The sequence below is a fragment of the Lepisma saccharinum genome, chromosome 11 (assembly GCF_977018435.1).
Source record: "Lepisma saccharinum chromosome 11, izLepSacc3.1, whole genome shotgun sequence".
NCBI classification, from domain to species: domain Eukaryota; kingdom Metazoa; phylum Arthropoda; class Insecta; order Zygentoma; family Lepismatidae; genus Lepisma; species Lepisma saccharinum.
In genome coordinates, this window is record NC_139239.1 from 26,998,327 (window position 1) to 27,022,861 (window position 24,535).

Consider the following 24,535-nt stretch of genomic DNA (forward strand, 5'->3'; position numbering starts at 1 on the left):
AGAAATTATACATGGGGGCTGCCTAATATGAAATATTGTTGCCCAAAATGGGATCAGGACAGTAAATAAAAGAATCCAGACATTTTGGACTGGAAATGTTCAGAATTTTTAGGCAAAGGCAGCAAGTGGTTGTTTTTTTTTTGGGGGGGGGGAGAGATTCAAGATTTTCAGACACTGGAAAAAATCTCAAATTCTACATACTATTTCTCCCTAAAGTGATTGTTTCCACAATTTCTGGAATGAAACTTTACCATTATCAAGAAACTTCTGACACTTGCAGTGCTGAGAACTTCCAGAATTATGCACATTTAATACCGGTATGTGACGGTGCAAAATTTCCTGACTGGAAACCCAAAATTCAGTTGGACATTTTCTAAAGATGAAATTGGGTGGAGAAATTTTTCACTGATCCTGGTAATGACCTTGAACACCCTGAGTTTTAACCTTTAGGAGCGTAAGGCCATTTTCATAGGTAACCCCCTTGCTGCCCGAGCCGATTTTGAGCAAAATGCAGAGTTTCAATGAAATGAGTGTAGATCGGAAGCTGATTGCCCTAGATAGATAAATGATATACTGTTGTACGCGGAATGAACCGGAGATTCAGACTATATAAAATTTATGCAAATTCGGCGTATATGTGGTGGGGGAGGGGAGAACCCCCAAAATTCCAAAATTTCGGAAAAAAATGGAGATTTCTCCCCCTGCCCCTCCCCCCAAGAAAAAAGTACATGACAGTGTTGACATGCACATGGAAATTATCGCTGGCATGTAAGGAACACAAAAATATTTGCATTTGTATCGTATGACCAATGTAACGTGAGTTGTACCCCTAAAAGGAATGGTCAGCATGCCACTGATTCAAGTTTCAAAATGCAGTGTTACCTTGAAATGACTGTAGCTCAGAGGCTAATTGCCCTAGAGAGATGAATGATATACCGTTGTACGCAGAATGAATCACAGATTCAGACGATATAAAATTTATGCACATTCGGCATATATATGGCGGGTGAAGGGGACCCCCCCGAAAATGTACTTTTTTAAAAAAATTGGGGTTTCACCGCCTCGCCCTCCTGAAAAAAAAAGTACGGAAAACATTCCTTTTGACCTCGGGTACCGGTTAACAAACTTCCTTCGAATGCAGTTTCCAGGGGTGAGGGAAACACATTGCTTTAGAACAACAAATTTTGTCGGCAAAATTTTTCCCTTGAAAAAAGGTGCAAAAAAGAAGTCTCCCTTTTTCCTGCCATTTTCATGAAAAAAAAAAAAAAAGTGCAACAATCATTTCTGTTAAATACATGTGTTAACAACAATATGAAAAAAGAAAATCTGAATTCTAGCCAAAAATAGCAAAGTTATAATGTAAAAACTACGACTTTGACAAAGCGTCTCGATCGAGACGATCGGGCACCCAAGAGTTACCTAAGAGCATCTCGATTGAGACAAAAGGTAAAGGTTAAGCATACTTTTTTGAGGAACCCTTTTTTTTTTTTAAGCTTTTGCCAAATGTTTTTTTTTCTTCAAATTTTTGCTAATCCATTGAAAAGTGTCTTTTCATAATGAATATTATGTAATGCTCAAGACATAGGCCATTTACGATTTCTTTCAAATTTCTCCTAAATGCTGGAAATATCTCTTTAAGTATTTGATATGTCTGGGCAAAAGAGGACGACGTCTGGTAGCTGTTCACATATCAGCAGCTGATATATAAATTAGTTAAATCATTTCTTGTAATCACCTGTCTAGAACACCTTTGCATAAATATTGGTGAAAAATAATAAGCAGTAGTTTGTGCAAAACCACTATATTTGGAAAGCAATTATTAAATACACTTTTGTTCCTTTTGATACTGAGTATCATTTAATTCTTGATGGAATAGTTTCCAGATATGTTTTGGTTATTCAAGTTCTTTAGTATCTAATAATTTTCGAAAACTTGCACCATTTGTTTACAGGCCAGTGAGACAGAAGCGTGACACCCACGATGACTTTTCGACAACAATTTCTTCAATGTATGGTGGCCATTCCCCGGATGGACTACAACACGATGACTCATTCCAGAGATTTCCTCCGCAAGTGCAAGAGGAGAGAGAGGCAACCCAGGGCCCACCAGTCAATGGCAGCAAGAACATGTCTGTTGGTGGTATGTTCCCTAACAGGCACACTTTTTCAGATCCCATGCAAGGTGTGGGCAAGCTTTTGCTTTATTAAAGAAAAGTAAACGTGTACTGGTTGTTGGGATCTCTTTATTGGAGCAGCTGTTGCATAGTATTGTAGTCTTGTCTCAAGTGACGTATCTCTTTCTGTGAGCACTTCTATGAAGATTAGTGATATTGCTGTGTAATTTTATCAGTAAACCTTTATTCTGCATGTGAATGTTGTTCTGTTACGGAATGAGTATGCTGAAAGTAATAAGTTCGCCGTGTACAGTACTTAGTTGTTTGTACACAGTCAGATTACAAGTTTCTTTTGCATGTTCTACATTAATACCTGATTTTTCTTTCTTCTCTGGGAATAAAAAAATGCCACATTCACTCGCAACAAAACAGAAAGGGAGTGAGAAGAGAGAAGGGAGTACACACATTTCATGTTGTGAGGGTAGCCGATCTAGTATATTCATAACTATCACATATGAAGTATGTATAAGTTTATTAACCCACAAGTTCTTGCCATGGCTTTGTCACTGTCATTCATCGTTGTGATTAAACATTAGTTACAAAACAAGAATTGCAAATGCAGATAGATATGTGTGATATAAGATATGACACCTTAATTGTTCAAGATGCTGAACTGAACCCTAGAGTTGGTAGAAATGAAACATGAATTCCACTCGGCTCAAACCAAGAACTCAGTTATAAGTTTTAGCAAACTTGGCAAATTGATCAAGAGGACACATAATTATGATGGGATAATAGTGGATTGAAATTTACAGTACCATGTTACATCATTCTCGATTTTATTATTGTGTAGATCCTGTATGGTCTTTCTTTAACTGGATCTTCTTACCACATTTTGAAGTGGTCCATATTAATGTGGTAATGGTGTATCATTATAACCTTAGTAAAACAATGATTATAGCCAGCTTAGGTGTTAGACCTTCGATCTTGTCACCGACACTGTCCTTCATCAGTTTCATCTAATCATCATGTGTCATCATCATCGTGATTAGCTAAGAAGTGGCAAAGCACTAAAAATAAGGAAATTACAAAAACAAGCTCAGTGATGTATAATGAAATAATTTATAAACATACACAATAGTGATGTAGTTTTTGCAGACTCAAGCCAACGTTTTGACTTGAGAAACATTTTCCTTCTTCAGGAAATGGTTACAATTTCTTTCAGCTAAAATTACATGACTTGGAAAGGTATTCAGGTGTGAAAAGACAGACACAATGTGTCATCGTTATTTGGCTTGTTCAGAATTCTGCACATGCCAAATGATGACGAGACATTGTGTTTATTTCATATCCATATTTTGTCTCTTTTACACCTGAACATTTTAATGCCCCTCTGAACTATGCGACTGTAGCTGAAAGAAATTGTAATAATGCCTTTCTTACGGAGATAAATGTTTGTTTAAATGAAGATGATCAGACAAAAAATGGAAATTAATAATTGGCTGGGTGAATATGATACAAGTGCAAATGTGTATGATAGGTTTACATACAAGTCAAAATACTTCGCAAAGACAGAAATATATTGACATTACGAATCAAAACAAGATGAGACTGATACTACATTTTTATTTTAAGTATAAGTTCCATATTAATTTCAGTGCACTAGTATTTAAAAATACACATTTTACTTTATTTGAAATACAATAAACCTAATATTTTCTTACATGCTTTTGTATGTAGCTTCTGCTTTGATACTTGTACTTGGAGCATTCATCAATAATGATTTGTTGGTGTTGGCTGAAAAATTTAGCTATTATAATGCTACACAATGGCAATGGCATAGCACTTTTCTGTATTAAATTATGTTTCTTCATAAAATTTCTTCTGCATATCTTTCATAACAATTTGGCCTAATGTGATGTAGTGCAAGGAAAAATGCCAATTTAAAATAAACTTATTTTTTTTCATTTAATGACGCATGAACCATGCTTGAATAATTAATATTGCAAGTAAAAGATAAACTTTGCTTTTCGTAATCAGCTGCTTGGTGTAATATATAACAAAGAAATTCTCATAGACTTAAGTTATTCATAAGTATATTTCGTTCTAATAATCTTAAGTACTGTTGATGTTTTGTTCCTTGGTATAAAAGGAAAAGTTAATATTACTATTTGTGAAACTAGATATGCTCAAAGATCATACTTTAAAATCAAAATAGATATCCATTTAAAGAATGAAATGAAGTGTAAATAGTATTGAAGTGCAAAAACAGCCCAACATAATACTAAGCAAACATACTTCATATATAAATGGTAATGAAGATTAGCTTGTTTCATTGGCCCAGTTTCAAGTTGATTAATTTTACTCCTGTGAACTGGTGATGCATATTTATGTAATCAGTAAATTATAAAAATAACATTTAAAAAATAACTTGGCACACTCAGTTTATAGAATGACCATAAAATTTAGTTCAAATGAGGCACTTAATTTTTCAGGTAGTTTCAAAAGCAAAGGAGAATTTCCTATTAATGCCTCTGCTTGTCACTTATTTTTTCTTCCTAATTTTGCTTCCCTTTATTCAGAATATGAAGAAAAATTAGATTTGAAAAAGCAGAAATTTTTCTTAATCAGAACAGAAACTCCAAACATTCAATGCAAGTGCTCAAACTGAGTTATTAAACCGATCTGTAACTGCACCTCATTATCCAACTTTTTAGATGCATGTTATGTCCAGCCTGGTAACATAACAATTTATAAATTTCGGGAAGACAAATGGAAAACGATGCCATCTACCTTCAATTGAACTGAGGCAACTAATTTAGTTAGAAATTACTACTCGTTAATGAAACTAAATTTTAATAGGATGAATAGTGTAATCATGGTTGGAAAATACAGAACTATCCATCGTCGTTTTGAACATAAAGAAATAAAATGGAACTCATATTTCATGTGACCATTTTCAGTTAATAAATAATGGCAGAGATGAAATGTGATATGAAAGCATGACAGACTTCAGGTCAAAGTGTCATGTGACATGTTGATGTCACTTTAAAAGGATGTGCCATGTGGTTCATAATAGAATAAATAGTAAGGTTTCCTGATATATGATATGCTACAAATGCTCAGTTATACGGAGTGTCCAAAAAAATCATGCAACTGAGATTTTGAACGTACATAACATTTAACTGTTGTACAAAACATGATAAGAGACATGGAACTTACACCGGATATTAACTTTGTCTATGTGGACATTTTTAAAACATTAAACATGAACGTTCAGTATCAGAGGCGAAGCATCCGGTCATCGGGAGATGCGGCGATGACAAAGCAAAATAAAAAAAAAATGCTTTTTAAATATTTTAGAGAAGAAGTAAAAAATAAGTCAGAATACTCGCATATTTGAGCGAAATTATTCACTCGATGCCATGAAACAGCTAGAAATACGCAAGAGATTCGCTAAGTTTAGCAAATCGAAAGGAGAGCCCAGTTCTATCCCCTGTGCCCAGCCATCCCGCTACGTTACCTGTTGAGTGCAATGGTGTCAGGTGGGCCAACTCATCGCAGCACGTCTGCGAATCCAAGGTCCTTCGATCGCTTTTCCCCCGCTTTTTCATAAGAGGCCTTTTTTCAGCCCCCTTGTTTACAAACACGGCAGGCTTTCAGTGACGTCATAAGTAAGCAAAAGCATAAATTTCCCCACGGTTAGTACTAGAAAGAGCTAGGGGGAGGGGAGGGGGAAGCAGTTCTGGATCCATTGTATTTCCTTCACAGTATTTCTCCTTTTCAATTTTTTTCTTTCTTTTGATCCTGCGGTTCAAGTATCATTTTCTGTGTTTACTATGCTTATGAATGACAAGACTGATCAAGATTTTTGTTCTTGAGGTGACAGACATACTTACTTAGACTTACTTTACTACCCGGATCTCGGAGAGAGACGTTTAACAATTTTTCCATTTTTCAGGTAGAATTTAAGAAAGTTTAGTCTTCCTTATTTTACGATCATATACAACGTAATAGAAAATGAATTTGGCCATCTCTACTTCACACGTCTGTACGAACACTGTTATCATCATTATCAATGTAGAAATTCCCCCTTCCCTTCTACGGTTGAAAGATTGACCCTGACGTTTGGCAAGTCTTGGCGATGACTACGTAAAAATGTCATGCTTCACCATTGTTCAGTATGCGGAAAAAGTTACTAAGGTGCAAAGAAGATTTTGTATCAAGTGAAAACAAACATTGATGAAAGTTGCTTCCAAATCAATGGTCTGTGTGGCTATTTATCTATGTGGAAATTTATCATACGAAAAGATAGGCTGGTAGGTTAGGTTTTTGTGTGATAAATTTCAAATCTTTTCTTTCATTTGAGCATTGATTGAATGACGTAGCCAAATGTAGCACACCTAGTACGGCCCTCTGACAATGTTGCCAGTACACCTCATAATTTTCGGGGGGAAAATACTTTTTTTTTTATAAATATGCCATATTTAATTTCATAAAATCATCTGTAATTCACGAAATGCATAAAAATTTCATTCTTTTATCAAATTGATAAATACCCACACAGACCATTGATACTCATTGAAAATTTTTGCAATTAACTTCAGAACTGTGTTTTACCCATGTTTGTTTTTACTTTATACAAAAACTTTTTTATTCCTTAGTAACCTTTTTCGCACACTGAAAGTTAGACAAAGTCAATATCCAGCGTAAATTTCCTCTTATCGTTTTTTGTACAAAAGTTACACATGTTCAAAATCACGCTTGCATAACTTTTAGGACACCCTGTAGCTTGGAACAACCCCATATTAGATATATTATTCTTCTTGTATGTATGTTTCACTTGTTAATTTTAGATAAAGATCTGAAGAGGAAAACTTAACCTAAATGCTGATTTCTGTACTTGCAAAACTGTACATAAAGCATTAACAAGCAAATCATACCACAAAAACTGTCTTATGTATGACACTCACAATAAGAATATTCTTGGGTTGTTTCAATTTTAAAATTATGGAGGACATACTGTCTTTATATTTATTATGTTTATTAGTGCTACATATTCTTAAAATGTATTAAGATTAGTTTAATTGTAAACATGTACTTGTAGATTTTCATCAAATGGCTGAAAGGAGGTTAATGATATGTTTTCAAGTTGTTTTAACTTCCAAGACAAGTTTTGCTGTAATGTAATAAATAGCATGGTAAATATGCATGTACTAGTAGGCTAAAGACCTGGGAAATTTTGTTATCTTGAAGTAGATTTCCTAGAGGGTGTTATGGAATTGGTCTTAGTTGGTGGTTGTGGGTGGTAGTGCAAAGTTACAAGGAGATAAATATCCGAATAAACTTTTGCTGAGGATCGCTTTGCATTGTCATGATTTTCAGTCACTTTTATTGCATATGTTCCATAATGTTTTAATGAAAGGTCTGGCTGATATTAGTATGCATGTATTTATAAAGTGGGCATAGGCATTTCCATTAGTTCAATTCATGATGTCCATAATGGACAAGAGATAATTGTAATGTGTCCAAATGCAGGCACATCCTTTTTCATACTGAAACAATAGACAAAATTGCATGTTTGTTTTGATAATTTAGATTATTTTTACACATTTGGAAGCCAACTTCATCTGTGAATTATCAGTAAAGCAACTGGTTCTTATATACAAGGTATGTTAATTTTGAATTACAAGAGAAAATCAAGAAAAAACAAGATGTTAGCACATGCTCAAACTGCAGTGAATTTCAAAATTGTATTCATTTAGGTCACAAATTGCAAATTCCTTAGCGTTATTTATTTTTCATTTAAAGAAGAATAGGCTACTATTCTTCTTTCTTTTCTCTGGCCACCTTGTGCCTAAATTTCTCCAACCAACAACCCCTCTTTCTTGTCTCCACTGTAGAATCTGCTAATGGTCCTGGATTTGAATCCTGGTCTGCACAGGGATGTTCTTTGTGAATGTCCCTTCATTAATTTCATCATATCATCACTCATCCACATCTTCACGATTAGCCAAAAGTGGCAGAAATGTGAAGTAAAATAAACCAAATCAATCAATCAGTCCACCATAAAATCTGTTCCACAACGGCTCCAAAGGAACCGGTCCAGATAAAGTAAGCAGAATTTCTTTTGCTCATTTCTAGCGGCAAGGCCTGGATCTGCTCCTGGTATTTGACCAAGGTGTGTGGACAGAAGCAGTCATTAGTGCTTGAACAACATTTTATCCTGAACTAGTTCTGAAATGTATGGTTCAACCCTTGCATTGCAACTGTGCCATATATAACTGGAACATGATGTTGATCACATTATCTTCCCTCTGGCTGAGGTTGGAAGATAGAGGAACACTTGCTTATGGTACTATGCCATATATATATCTACCAGGATGTCACTTACAAATATCAAATATCATTGCGTATGTAAATTTTTGTGTTTCAGCATTTTGAATTTGATGTTGTTTTTTTTTTCGATTAATTTCGAAGTGCCACTGCCTTCATTAACTGGGGATACTGTATGTAGGACCCACCACATCTCTGTCCGAGATGCCATATCCTCATTTAATGAAGGCAGTGGTCCTTTGAAATGAATAATAAAAAAAACATCATCATCTAAATAGGAATTGGAATATTATGTAATATTATAACTGCCTTTACCGGATCCATCATGAAATCAAATATTGCATTTACTCAAACCATATGCTCTTGAATCAGAATAAGTTGCACATGAGGAATTTGAAGAAAAAAACATAACTTTTGGGGGGAGGGTGTTCAGTACCACTGCCAGCCTTGCACTTTTGAGGCAGAATTTTTATTGCTGCATCCATAACTATTAAATTATTCACTACCAGTTCTTCGGCTTATTTATTAAGTGTTCATCTAATTTAAAAATGTCACACAAATAGTACATTTTTCTATAGGTATCTTCTAAAACATCTCTTGAAGTGTTATTTGCTATTGACATCATCCATTATTATATACTACACACTTCTTTTGATGATACAGAAGATATTTATATCATACCAAAAAATTCACAATATTCAATCATAGTACCTACCGTACATTCCACCCCCAGCTGAAGAAATAAAACTTCCCTTCCTTCCAAAACTTAGGAACTGTTGACCTTTGATGCAGATATGGAAGGAATGTGGACGATGACGTCAAAGTCACAGATTTCTGTCTAAATGGGAGACCGCAACAGGGGCAGCACAAAGTTATGGATAAAGAAGCTCCTCTGTGAAAGGACATTCTATAGTCTAGAGAATTTTCTAAATACTTGCCGCTACTTCGACTTCAGCTCATAAACAAGATGAAGTTTATGTTCTGTGAATTTATCCTTCACCAAGCTGTGAGCAAAATAATACCTGCTGTCTACATTTTCATTCTTCACTGCAAAAAAATTAGAATACAAAATAGTTTTACCTAATGTCAAGGGGGCTCATCCTGGCTTCTCTACAAAACTGCAAAGTTACCTCGTGATACGTTCAATAATACATGTACAGTTACATCATGAAACTACTTTCAATCATTTGTAGACACCCTGTACTTTACGCTACTTAGACTTCAGTTCATAAACAAGATGAAGGAATGTGATAGCTGATATTCGTTCTGTGAATTTGTCCTTTCATTCAGTTATGAGCACATAATATCCACTGTCTACATTTTCACTTGTCACTACAAACAAATTATACAATAGTTTTACCTAATGACCGGGTGCTAATGACAATGCCAGGGGGGGGGGGGTCAGCCCCCTGCCTGGCTACGGGCCTGCTTTGCACTTATAATGACACTCTTTTCTTCTGTTTCGGAAAATTGTCCACGAAAAGTTCTCTAATTATACAAGTGATTTTTAACAGACTTTCCATCCTCCCTCACTCCAATCTCTTTAACAATCTCAGTCAAATTTGCAAAAGTGCACTACTAGAATCAAACCTTGCTTTCTTCTGGCGCAGGACCCACCTTTCTTGACCCGCATTCAAACAATTAGGCCTATCACTGTCCCCCCGTTTGTGTAACAAGCAGTAGTAACCTTAGAATTCCTCCTCCCCGAATTGGCCAGCAGGGAAACTTGATTTTGTCAAAATAACAGTTCTGTGCTTTAAATTGGTACCAGAAGTTCTGGTATAGAATTCCTGGTATCCTATTTCCTTCAGCAGTTTTTATGAATTATTTTCTTTCCAACAACCCACACTATGATCTCTCGTTTTATGTACTCTTCCCATGGATATTTATAGGGTCAGTGATTTAGTATAACAGACATGGGATAGATGGATGATTATGACTGATTAGGGGCTTTCTAGGAATGTAAACTGTGCATCCATATTTTTAGTAAATATGGTATTTCAAATATATTCAGAATACCAAAATAGGTGGTGTTTAATCAGAAAATCCATTTTTATCATGCAGCTTTGGCTTAAGTTTAATAACAATTTCTAGGATATTTCAATCTCGGTAAAGTGTTGATTGGCTTCTTTTTTTTTCTTCTTACCTGGTCTCTGAGAAAGCATCAGCTGGTGTTGGTGAAATGATGCTTTTCTGATACTAGTACCATTGATATTGCCAGATATTGATACATCATCATCATCATTATTATTACTTGCATGAATATTTTTCATATTCACTCAGTCACAATTGATATCGTTCACACTTTTTCCTCCAAAGAAATGTGGGATTTGCTGATTTAATAAGTTCTGCAATACGGGCAAATGATTGCTTACAAATGCAACTTGTAATCTGGCTGAGTACCTTGCATGCCACATTTTCATACATGCATGCAGAATAATAATCTAAAGTTTTTTTGGTTTACTGATTCTTAACTTGACAATTTTATTTCTCTTTTTGCAGGCATTTATCATCGCTTTGAAATCAACGTGACTGGCACTGAGTTTGTTGTAAGCAATTTGACCCATTTCGGTGAATACGATATCAGTATTACAGCATGTCGGGATCCCGACCCGCTGATGTTGGCGAACAATGAATCTGACCATAATCTTTGCAGCATCCCAGCCATTGTAACTGCAAGAACTATGAAACGTGGTAAGTATATTTTCCATTATCGACAAGTTATTTTTGAATCTAACTTTTCCTCCAGGTCTGATGCTGCCCTCTGCCCATGATGCCTGTTGGATCTGTGCTTTTTTGTTTTACGAGGGAAGAGCCCAAAAATAAAAGTGGACCTTATGTTTCCTCCTGTTGTCTCTTTGGAGAGGAGCAAGTGGATGGTCCCCTGTTCCTGACAGGGGTAGAAAAAATAAAAAAATAATTCAGGCATGACGTAGGGGTAGAAAAAATAAAAATAATAATTCAGGCACCAGCCCCTTTTATCAGGAGTCAACATACGGGCTAAAAAAGCCATGAATCCAACATAAATAAGCTATGAAATGTGATCTTAAAACATTTAATTTATGAAAAACTCAATATGCTGACCAAGGAAGAAATTTGATTAATTTTAAAACATAAACTAAACATAACGTTTCAATCTTCTAGCAAGGTCTTCTTCAGATTCTGTACCAAGTACAAATGGAACAAGGTACAAAACAGGAAGATATATATGGGGGACTGAAGATAAACAAAGAATGGAAGAAAGTGTTGAAAGAGTGGAAAGGACAAGAGTGAAAGAGGCGAGAAAGGATTAGGAAAATAGCATGAGATAAATACTTGGTACAGAGTCTGAAGAAGACCTTGCTAGAAAGTTGAAACGTTACTTTTAGTTTGTTTTTAAAATTAAGCAAATTTCTGCCTTGGTCAGCATATTGAGTTTTTCATATCATGGCAACAAGGTTTAATGGTGTTATAATGTAATTTATTCATTAATACAAGATCAGATTAAAAGTAATTAATTCTTGCACCGGATTGGCCTTTCTAGAAAAGGCTAAACTGGTAACACCATTAATAACTATGCAATACATTCTAATATATCGCTGACTCTACCATATTGCTGCAGATTTTAAAATTCGGCTAGCAACAGATCTAAAATTTATAATGGCATGTTTATTATTCTGGTTTAAAGATGTACAATGATACAGAAAGCACAGGCACACACATTAAAAAAACAACACATGCTGTACTCGTTATGTAAATAAAAAGGAAGTTAATGGAAATTTCTGTAAGGAAACTCGAAAAAATAAATTTAGAACTGAATTTGAAAATTGAGGTGCCCGGTAAAAATTTTCAGTTGCCATGGTAACCAGGCACCCTGTATTTTTGATCCCTGGCCAGTCTGATGCCTGCCCCCTCCCCCTTTTTTTTCATGAGGAGTTGATTGGAGGTCATTTAACCTTTCTAAGAGGATTATTTCTCTTGTAGTTTATGGCTCTTACAAGCTCACAAACACAATTTTTGAAGTACCATTTGGGAGAGAACACACCCTTCATCACAAAATTATTCTTGTTTGATTAATGATAGTAATGTTACATGGCTGTGCTGTTAAAAAATGTTGGTGTTGTCACTTAGAAGAGGAAAGCAATTTGAGACCCATCATCTGAGAAGTACAAAAAAGAAAAAAAAGGGGAAAAAACACCCTGCCAATATTTCAATTGGTTCAGATGATTTCATAGTGTTGTGAATATTCAACATTTATGATTAAAACTAGGGATGGGACCGATTAATCGGTACTCTATCGGTATCGGCCGATATAGGCATATCGGTGTATCGGTTTATCGGTAAAATTACCGATTATTTTACCGATCCGATATATATATAAATATCTGATAATTTAGTGCAAAATTCTGCCATTTTGTTGTAATTTTTATGGATAATCTCCATGCCCTTCTTTCTAAAATGTAAATGTCTAAATATTCAACTTCTTTTGCACTGCAGTCACCACGAAACACATTTATTAAGGAGATCAGTGAACATTTCAGGTTCTTCAAGTACCATGTCTAATTCTATATCGGATCGGTAGAATATCAGTTATCGGTATCGGTAAATTTTATATTGGTACTTTATCGGTATCGGCCAAAATTTCATATCGGCCCATCCCTAATTAAAACCAATCGACAATTCATGTTTCAGGTGAAACAATTGCATCCTAAATAGAACACAGAAAAAATAATTTAGAGATAGAACATTTGCATTCTCAGTGGATGAATTGTTTTGTTTCATTCTCAGCAATACTCTCTGATGAAATGTTTTTGTCTTTTTTTTTTTGCAACTCTCTGATATAACAAATCATTTATGGATCCATCTTCCACTGCATAAAAATAAAGGGGGAGGGGGGAGGATGGCACAGCACTGTTAACATTTGACTGTCCCCACTATTGTGTTTTCTTAGAAGCGGAAAATGGTGCTTGTATAAAATGAATCTACAAAACGCAACCATTTTTGCTATTGTGCTGTTTGCCATAAAAAAAAATGCTTGCATATAAGCCTACTTACAATGAGAGAGGGGTAATGTGCCTAATCAATCTCCCACTTTGGTATAGAATGATCACTCTAAATCTATCAATGTAATTAAGTGCCAAATATTGAGATGATATGAAATAAGAAATATAACTTATTTAAAAACTCTGTAAAAGGAAAAGCTTGTATTATAAGACCAACTATTGGTTGTATGAAATTCAAATATCTTGGAAACTTGTTTGGAATCTACAATAACAAAATGTAAATCAGTGTCCTCTGTTCAGAGTTTAAGAAGGTAAAGATTTAAAAATAGCTGTTGAAACTAAATGACAGATCTGTTGTTATTTGTAAATATTATTTGAAGGGTGTGGGTGTAAAACATGGTAAGTGACATTTGGACCATTTCTGAGTTCATTAAGAAAAAAGGTTATTAGAAGCTACTTCTGTATAATGTAAATAAATTGTTTTCGGGTTGTGTTTATTAATTTCAGCAGGCTTCACTGAGTGCAATGCGAATTCTGTGACATGGCAATTTTACTCCAAAATTGAAGGATGGCACATTTTACTTCGTAACTAAAAAATTGCCAATATGTCACATACCTTGTTTTACACCCGAGCCCTTCATTTGACAAACCTTCACTTGACCCATATGTAATTGTTTATGAAACAACAAATTGAGTCTCTCTCTTGTCATTTCCTGCTGAACTTCATTAGTGTTCATTTATATTTGAAGAACCTGTTCTCTGACAAGCATGCATATTACTGTTATACATCAGTTTGGTTTTAAATTTCATTACTAATTTCTTCAAGCTTTACATGGACCTTATTCTTAAGTGGCCTGGACATTGTTTCTTAATTTGACATGTTAGTAAAATCTTTTATTATTTTTTTTTGTTGCAGAGGATGCTGATAACATTACTATAACCAATGATGATATAGAAGTGTCGAATGAAACAATCGGGATGGTGAAGCTGAAGTGGAAAGAACCGAAGCAACCAAATGGTGTAATTGTAGCATATCATGTGGAGTATAAAAAAATTGACCTGGAAAATGTAAGTAGAAAGTGATTGATAAGTTCTACAAATCAAATGTTTCATAGATATAACAATTAATATTATTAGTTGAACAAAAGCAGATGTGTGCACATGCTATTGAATTGCAAGTCGCAGTATATTTTTTCTAGTAAAGTGTAAAGGGTTCTTATTTCTTAAATTTTTCTTTCATGTACAGTAGTGACTTGATAATCAGATGTTCTGTATACTCTGAAAGAAAAAAAAAGAGATTAGTTAAATTGGAGGGGTTGTAACACCTTATATGGTAGTCATTCAGAAGAGTGTGCACCATTGCAACTCTGAAACAATGTAATGCCCTGAAGCAGAAGATGTTTGATCATTTCTTTAAAAGTATAAATTCAATATTATTTAACTACTTTCTTCCTAACATCGTTGTTATTACTAGAGCTCAGAACTTGGACCCAAAAAATGTGAAAAAATGTCCTGTAGAATGACCTTATAATTATAAAAAAAATGACAAAATAATTTTTACTCGGCTTTTTTCATAAATTATAAGAGAGTAGTTCAATAATTTAATAAAACCCATTGTTTGCTGGTTTAAACTACTGAAGCAAAGTTTAAAAAAGCAATTAAGTGCAAATGTAATTTTCTTTATATTTTACTGGTTTTCCTGTATAAATCATTCACTTCCTTTCAGAGTCGGCCTTGCACAATACAGTAGTTCGCGAGCATCTGAAAATACAGTTGTGTTTCGCATGCATCAGTATATAAACTTTTTTATGTTGTACATAAATTTTACTTTAAAACCACAGATTATTTGTTTTTGTAGTACATACATTTTACTTTAACACCACAGATTAAAGCATGCATCAGTATATAAACTTTTTATGTTGTACATAAATTTTACTTTAACACCACAGATTAAAGCATGCACCAGTATATAAACTTTTTATGTTGTACATAAATTTTACTTTAACACCACAGATTAAAGCATGCATCAGTATATAAACTTTTTATGTTGTACATAAATTTTACTTTAACACCACAGATTAAAGCATGCACCAGTATATAAACTTTTTATGTTGTACATAAATTTTACTTTAACACCACAGATTAAAGCATGCATCAGTATATAAACTTTTTATGTTGTACATAAATTTTACTTTAACACCACAGATTAAAGCATGCACCAGTATATAAACTTTTTATGTTGTACATAAATTTTACTTTAACACCACAGATTAAAGCATGCACCAGTATATAAACTTTTTATGTTGTACATAAATTTTACTTTAACACCACAGATTAAAGCATGCATCAGTATATAAACTTTTTATGTTGTACATAAATTTTACTTTAACACCACAGATTAAAGCATGCACCAGTATATAAACTTTTTATGTTGTACATAAATTTTACTTTAACACCACAGATTAAAGCATGCACCAGTATATAAACTTTTTATGTTGTACATAAATTTTACTTTAACACCACAGATTAAAGCATGCACCAGTATATAAACTTTTTATGTTGTACATAAATTTTACTTTAAAACCACAGATTAAAGCATGCATCAGTATATAAACTTTTTATGTTGTACACTTCGCAACACCTTATTTGACTGCCCTGAAAAATTTCAAAGTCCGGAATTCGTAAATTTGGCAGCATAGCGCTTCAGAGCCAACTAAGAGTAGCCACTTTGCAACATTTCTTCTTCCTGAATGAAAACGCCCGTGATTTTTTTTCGTTCTTTCACATTCCATAAAGTAAAGATACCCTAAAGCACTAATAAAATATATGAGTAGACAAAAAAATGTTAAGTAGAAATACGAATGTTGAAAATATTTCAAGATTCTTCATTCTGAATTTCAAAATAGGAAAATGTATGTGCATTGTGAAACACTGAACAGGTTCTCATCCACCTGGAAAGAATTGCGGTCACATTTGAATGCAAGAAGGCAAATTTATGATGATTTTATATGAAATGTTTAGTAAAGATACCTTGCACAACACCAAACGATTCTGCAAGTCTCTCTTTTCCTTGGTTCTTGGCGAAAAATGGTTCGAAACTCCGGCACAATGTTGCTTCAACTGAGATTAACGTGATTTAATGAGCTCTTTGTTAGCAATCTCCTGGAGTAGTTGGTTGGATGACAGCACTTTCGTTTTTTTTTACTGTTTTCGTCAAGATCGAAACATCGTAGGTTCAAATCGCACCCTTTCCTTATTATTTTTTCCTTTTTATTTACCGAGTACGAAGTGCTCTAATAACGTAATATAATATTATATGATATTACTGTAAATATTTATGCGATGCATGCTCAGTGGCGGCGATTGGGTTTCAAAACTGATGGGGCAAGGTGGGGGGAGGGGGCAAGGACAGTTTCTTTCCCTTGGTAGATAATGTTAAGCATAGTGCTGGGCAGGCGCGGCTCGTGCATTATTTACCCGGGGGTTCACTGAAGTGATGTGACATATATTCACTTTCCGCAAAATATACTTCCTTCGCCCAACAAAAGGATGGGGGAGGGTTTAAAAGCTTTGTCAAGAATTCTTTTTATCTGGGAGTATAAGGTTTTGTTGTAGGGGTGTGCGAATAAATTTAGGGCTGAAACTACAATAAATTGTGCCTTTATGAAAAAAGTTGAGTTTTGTTGGACTATCATGGACGTCCTCAAGTAGGGGCAAGTAATATATATTTTCCCCACGAGGAGCAAAAAACACTCCTTCAGTCTGAAGTTACTGCAATGCTTTTATAATAATTACCAAAAATTACTGTGACTGAAATTAAATTATATGCGTGTAATATATAATTTTTGGTTTACATTCAATTTCCATGGGGGGGCGGCCCCCTTTTCCCCTTCCGGACGTCCATGCTGACTAATCAGAACTGGTCCTACATTTGTTAAAGGGAAATGGCAACTAATGGCATGCGCATACTAGAAATCGAACCTGAGACCCTTTCATTTATACGCGACAGGTTTGTTCAAATTTGGGGCTGGTCGACCAGCACACGCTTTTTTTCAGTGGACAAGGAAGTTTGTTTACGTTGATTATGTGCATTTCTATCGGTCATTTCTTACCTGCGCGGACAGCAACGCCTACACTGCATCAAATGACATAACCTAGGTAAAGTCCATCCCTCGTTTCACTCGCAGCATCACTTAATACTTTCCAACAAGTATCCAAGCACTTCAAAAACTAAAAAAACTTGAGACTTTGACACCGAGCGACAGCGAGTCACGTCTTTGCGCCATTCTTTCTCTTTCGCGAACCCGAAGTGTTTCCACCTTTAAGGAAAAAACTCTGAATGCATGCACAAGGTATTTTGGTAATGTATCTCCTTTATTTTAATTCATCGCATCTAATTCCAGCTTCTATTTGTTTCCACTCATCCATCTCTGACACAATCTTGCATTTATTCCAAGAAGTTCGGTGCAAAAATGATACAAGAGAAGATTGAATATGTAATGTGTGCGCTTCAAACTTGAACCGCACACAGCAACACTGGAAGGGAGGAAGCAGCGAGAAAGGAGCCTTGTCCCGCGGCTTGTGCGAGAGAACGAACTGCGCATGACCGTTGGGTAGAGACATAGGTTCTGGAATCTCATCTCCCATGTATTTTGTCCTATACCCTCCTCACGCTTCTGCTCCCGCACGAAGCTTTCACAATGGCACGAGCTGTCCTGTGGGGGTTCAACTGAGGGTCTGTATCAGGGCGGCCGATTCGCGGGTTCTTCTTCTCAGCAAGAGAGTTCGCCGTGTTACGGGCACAAATACATGACTTATTGTGTAGAATTTTTAGCGAAATAATGTGAAAATTTAAAGACATTGTTCATTGTTCATTCTCGAGGTGATTATCGTATATTACTGGGGGTTCACTGATCCTGTGCGCTATAGGGCCAACTGCGCCTGGTGCTGGGTCATCTGCTCCTCCACACTCCATAATCGTCGCCACTGTGCATGCCTCAAGTAATGCTTCTACTAATGTTTTTAATCTTTCAGTGATTGGCAGGATTTTAAAGAAATACTTTTCCTTTCATTCGGCTGTTATAAGTTAACACATATTAAGAACTTACATGTCAACTTTCTGCATCCGGAAATGCTGGACATAAATCGCATAAATATCAACGGAAATATCCAAGAAACGTAGATAAGCATTCTCGTCCAAAGCCGTTTACTTCCCGAAAAAGATTTCGCAAAGTAGGAGGTTTGAACCCATGACCTTCCATTCCATAAGCAAACGATCCCCCTACACAATACGGTTCACGTTATTTTATGCACTCGGTTCGGATTCCACTTTAAACTGTAGGTCCAGTCCCGATTAGCCTTACTATGCATAAAGTTGACTTAAAACACCAAATCAACCAATTCATCTCCTTTCAGAGTGGGCCTTCTATGATACTGTACTCGGCCAGCATCCGAAAATACAGTTCTGCTTCGCATATACCAGAGTGTAATTGCATTTAATATTGTGACTAATTTTACTTTAAAACTACAGATTAAAGCGATAATAGTGTCCAGAAAAACAACCTCAAAGTAGATATTCACACAAAGTATTTTAATCCATTGCAAACATTTCAGTTAAGAATAATATTATGCTTTTCCATTGACCGTATTTTCGATTCATGGTGAATTTGCTAAAAGGACCATGTCAAGAAATCTAAATATGTAAGTTTTACTAGTAAATGCATTTAAAATGCATGAAACAACAGGGGAGGAGAAAAATAAACCTCAAAAATAAGTAAAAGTGTAACAAAAACTGTTAAAATACTGACAAATAAACTAAAAGCCAAAAAAGGCCGAAAAATGAAAAAAAATTGTAAAATAGTAAATGTTTTCCGGCTCTAACTGAAGGGAAACGGACATGATATCAGGTTTAGCATTGTTTTGAAGGGTCAGAAAAAAAGTTGATTTTTCATCAACTTCCGGAGCCTAATTAGTAATTACGACCATTGAAAAAGTTGGAGGTAGCTTACTTAAAATTTTCTTGCTGAGGGATCGTATCGTCCCATATCTCCACTTCATAATACAGAAAAATATCAAGTTCATATTTCGAAGATGACTTGGAGTTTTCTACCATGAAAATATGTTTTTCATAGTTTGAAGTTCGTTAGTATTATCTTTCAAGATTTCCATTGTTTTAATTTCACACATATTTTATATTTCATACGTTCCTCTCTCTTTTCATACAGTCTTTGGAAAAAAAGCTGAAGTTTCTTGTCAAACGAAGTCTGGTTCAAATGACTCCTTTTCGCTCTCCTGTTCCTACTTTAAACAAACAACAAAATACTTCGTAACTAAACGATTGCTTGTTCAAAACATGGAATTTTTACACAATTTACAAAATATGACAAAACGCCAATAGACATGTTTATCATTTTTACCTTTCAGCGTTTCTCGATTTTATCTGAATTCGTTTCCTCATGAAAATTGCCATGAGGAAATTATAGATATGATATTATGTGTGAATTGGTTTCTTCAAACTGGTAGCAAATTTTAACATGAGCTACCTGGAGAGAAGGTAGCGTGCTTGATTGTTACGAGGGAGGTCGTAGGTTCGATTCTCCACCTAGGCAGGATTTTTTTTCAGGAGTATATCGTTGGGTGTAAAGTTTATCCACTGTGCTAAGAAGTTAACATTGGTCTCTGTATTTCACGAGAGGAAAGGAAATAGTAAGAGAAAGTTATTTCGATGATAGGAGGAAGTCACATGCCACGTGGAATGCGCAGAATCAAGTTACATAGAGCTAAGTCTGTAATGGTGGTTTCGAATATTGCAAAGTTAGTGCGGATATCTGATACTCGTACTTTCTGTTCAAAGAAGACAAACATTTTAGATACAAAGCAGTGAGGAATTAACGATCATTATGAGGTTTTGAATTTTTTTGTTTGTCACTCACTATATAAATACTTATTAGTAGTTTCTTATCGAATCGGCCTTCATTGCAATAACAATTTATTTATGTTAATAAGCGATTTACTATTAGTTTTAGACGCTTGGTAAGATAGTGGTGAGGGGATTGACAACAGTCATTACGAAGGAACGGACATAAAATTACCAATCTTAGCAATTTGAACTCATTAAACGCTCTCCTTCGTTACAGTACTGCACTACATCACTACTTAAAATAACTGTATATCTTTTTCTAGTATATCGAAATCAAATAATCAATATTTTAGGTGTCAGTGAAGAACAAACAATACACAACTTAAATAACATTACATTTTGCATCCTGAATACATATATGTGATTTGTGAATTAATCACGATGTGTATGTTAACACAACATATGAACAATAACTAAAAAGAAAAGTTTTAACTTTAAATCCTGGAAATCTCCAACTTATAAGGGGAAATATGCTCAGGTGTGCATCGGATGCATTTTTTAAATATTCTAACGATATCTGTTCATCAAACAAAAAACAGAAAGAGGAGAGGGTGGGATTTGAACCCGCGACCTTTCACGCTTGATGAAAAATAAGGATAGTAGCGCCTAACCAACTGCTCGACGTTAACTTAATGCCGTTATATGCTTAAAAACATGTTGACGTTTATGAAGACTCCCACCTTCCTGTGTTTCAAGCACATTTTCTCGACAAGTCGTGTAAAATATATGTTTTTGAGAACTGTTCGATATTATGCAAGGTATTGTAAATAAAATGTCATATAAACTCCTCACAAATTTGCTTCTTTCAGCACAAACTTGATGGCAATTTCCTCCAGGTGAAGAAAAACTCTATTCAGTGTTTCAACCCCCCCAAATTTCAAGTCGAGCAAGCAGAATCGTAAATATCCTTCAAGGTTATTTTTCCAATTTATTATATCTGTTTGATTGTGTATTATAATAGCAGTTTATAGTTTCCAAGTTTATGGAAAGTGTTAAATTGAAAACTTATCACCGCAGAGTTTATCGTCTAGTGGAAGGACCTACTCAAAGTTGGCTACTCTCACCTGGAGCTGAAGTGCAATGTTGCTAAGTTTACGATGTACATAAATTTTAGTTTAAAACCACAGATTAAAGCATGCATCAGTATATAAACTTTTTTTGTTGTACATAAATTTTACTTTAAAACCAAAACCACAGATTAAATTTTTTTTATGTTGTACATACATTCTACTTTAAAACCACAGATTAAGGCATGCATCAGTACATAAACTTTTTATGTTGTACATAAATTTTACTTTAAAACCACAGATTAAAAACTTTTTATGTTGTACATAAATTTTACTTTAAAACCACAGGTTAAAAACTTTTTATGTTGTACATAAATTTTACTTTAAAACCACAGATTAAAGCATGCATCAGTATATAAACTTTTTTTGTTGTACATAAATTTTACTTTAAAACCACAGATTAAAATTATTTTATGTTGTACATAAATTTTACTTTAAAACCACAGATTAAAAACTTTTTATGTTGTACATAAATTTAACTTTAAAACCACAGATTAAAGCATGCATCAGTATATAAACTTTTTTTGTTGTACATAAATTTTTCTTTAAAACCACAGATTAAAACTTTTTATGTTGTACATAAATTTTACTTTAAAACCACAGATTAAAATTATTTTATGTTGTACATAAATTTTACTTTAAAACCACAGATTAAAAACTTTTTATGTTGTACATAAATTTTACTTTAAAACCACAGATTAAAATTATTTTATGTTGTACATAAATTTTACTTTAAAACCACAGATTAAAAACTTTTTATGTTGTACATAAATTTAACTTTAAAACCACAGATTAAAATTATTTTATGTTGTACATAAATTTTACTTTAAAACCACAGATTAAAAACTTTTTATGTTGTACATAAATTTTACTTTAAAACCACAGATTAAAATTATTTTATGTTGTACATAAATTTTACTTTAAAACCACAGATTAAAAACTTTTTATGTTGTACATAAATTTAACTTTAAAACCACAGATTAAAATTATTTTATGTTGTACATAAATTTTACTTTAAAACCACAGATTAAAAACTTTTTATGTTGTACATAAATTTAACTTTAAAACCACAGATTAAAGCATGCATCAGTATATAAACTTTTTTTGTTGTACATAAATTTTTCTTTAAAACCACAGATTAAAAACTTTTTATGTTGTACATAAATTTTACTTTAAAACCACAGATTAAAATTATTTTATGTTGTACATAAATTTTACTTTAAAACCACAGATTAAAAACTTTTTATGTTGTACATAAATTTTACTTTAAAACCACAGATTAAACATGCATCAGTATATAAACTTTTTTTGTTGTACATAAATTTTTCTTTAAAACCACAGATTAAAAACTTTTTATGTTGTACATAAATTTTACTTTAGAACCACAGATTAAAATTTTTTGATGTACATAAATTTTACTTTAAAACCACAGATTAAAGCATGCATCAGTATGTAAACTTTTTATGTTGTACATAAATTTTACTTTAAAACCACAGATTAAAAACTTTTTATGTTGTACATAAATTTTACTTTAAAACCACAGATTAAAAACTTTTTATGTTGTACATAAATTTTACTTTAAAACCACAGATTAAAGCATGCATCAGTATATAAACTTTTTTTGTTGTACATAAATTTTTCTTTAAAACCACAGATTAAAAACTTTTTATGTTGTACATAAATTTTACTTTAAAACCACAGATTAAAATTATTTTATGTTGTACATAAATTTTACTTTAAAACCACAGATTAAAAACTTTTTATGTTGTACATAAATTTAACTTTAAAACCACAGATTAAAATTATTTTATGTTGTACATAAATTTTACTTTAAAACCACAGATTAAAAACTTTTTATGTTGTACATAAATTTTACTTTAAAACCACAGATTAAAATTATTTTATGTTGTACATAAATTTTACTTTAAAACCACAGATTAAAAACTTTTTATGTTGTACATAAATTTAACTTTAAAACCACAGATTAAAATTATTTTATGTTGTACATAAATTTTACTTTAAAACCACAGATTAAAAACTTTTTATGTTGTACATAAATTTAACTTTAAAACCACAGATTAAAGCATGCATCAGTATATAAACTTTTTTTGTTGTACATAAATTTTTCTTTAAAACCACAGATTAAAAACTTTTTATGTTGTACATAAATTTTACTTTAAAACCACAGATTAAAATTATTTTATGTTGTACATAAATTTTACTTTAAAACCACAGATTAAAAACTTTTTATGTTGTACATAAATTTTACTTTAAAACCACAGATTAAAGCATGCATCAGTATATAAACTTTTTTTGTTGTACATAAATTTTTCTTTAAAACCACAGATTAAAAACTTTTTATGTTGTACATAAATTTTACTTTAGAACCACAGATTAAAATTTTTTGATGTACATAAATTTTACTTTAAAACCACAGATTAAAGCATGCATCAGTATGTAAACTTTTTATGTTGTACATAAATTTTACTTTAAAACCACAGATTAAAAACTTTTTATGTTGTACATAAATTTTACTTTAAAACCACAGATTAAAAACTTTTTATGTTGTACATAAATTTTACTTTAAAACCACAGATTAAAGCATGCATCAGTATATAAACTTTTTTTGTTGTACATAAATTTTTCTTTAAAACCACAGATTAAAAACTTTTTATGTTGTACATAAATTTTACTTTAAAACCACAGATTAAAATTATTTTATGTTGTACATAAATTTTACTTTAAAACCACAGATTAAAAACTTTTTATGTTGTACATAAATTTAACTTTAAAACCACAGATTAAAATTATTTTATGTTGTACATAAATTTTACTTTAAAACCACAGATTAAAAACTTTTTATGTTGTACATAAATTTAACTTTAAAACCACAGATTAAAGCATGCATCAGTATATAAACTTTTTTTGTTGTACATAAATTTTTCTTTAAAACCACAGATTAAAAACTTTTTATGTTGTACATAAATTTTACTTTAAAACCACAGATTAAAATTATTTTATGTTGTACATAAATTTTATTTTAAAACCACAGATTAAAAACTTTTTATGTTGTACATAAATTTTACTTTAAAACCACAGATTAAAGCATGCATCAGTA

The 24,535-nt window shown here is 33.1% G+C and overlaps 1 protein-coding gene across 4 annotated transcripts in view; it reads left to right on the plus strand.

The window, feature by feature from the left end:
- Nucleotides 1-24,535, plus strand: part of LOC145994691 (insulin-like peptide receptor) — a 267,151-nt gene that overhangs the window by 217,597 nt on the left and 25,019 nt on the right. For 2 of the 4 annotated variants that reach the window (XM_083130847.1, XM_083130850.1), the window contains 3 exons: nucleotides 1,952-2,181; nucleotides 10,952-11,143; nucleotides 14,348-14,499. In XM_083130847.1, the coding sequence (XP_082986973.1) occupies nucleotides 1,952-2,181; nucleotides 10,952-11,143; nucleotides 14,348-14,499 (574 nt within the window). The remainder of the gene's footprint in view (nucleotides 1-1,951; nucleotides 2,182-10,951; nucleotides 11,144-14,347; nucleotides 14,500-24,535) is intronic. The other 2 variants (XM_083130849.1, XM_083130851.1) reach the window with 1 other exon arrangement.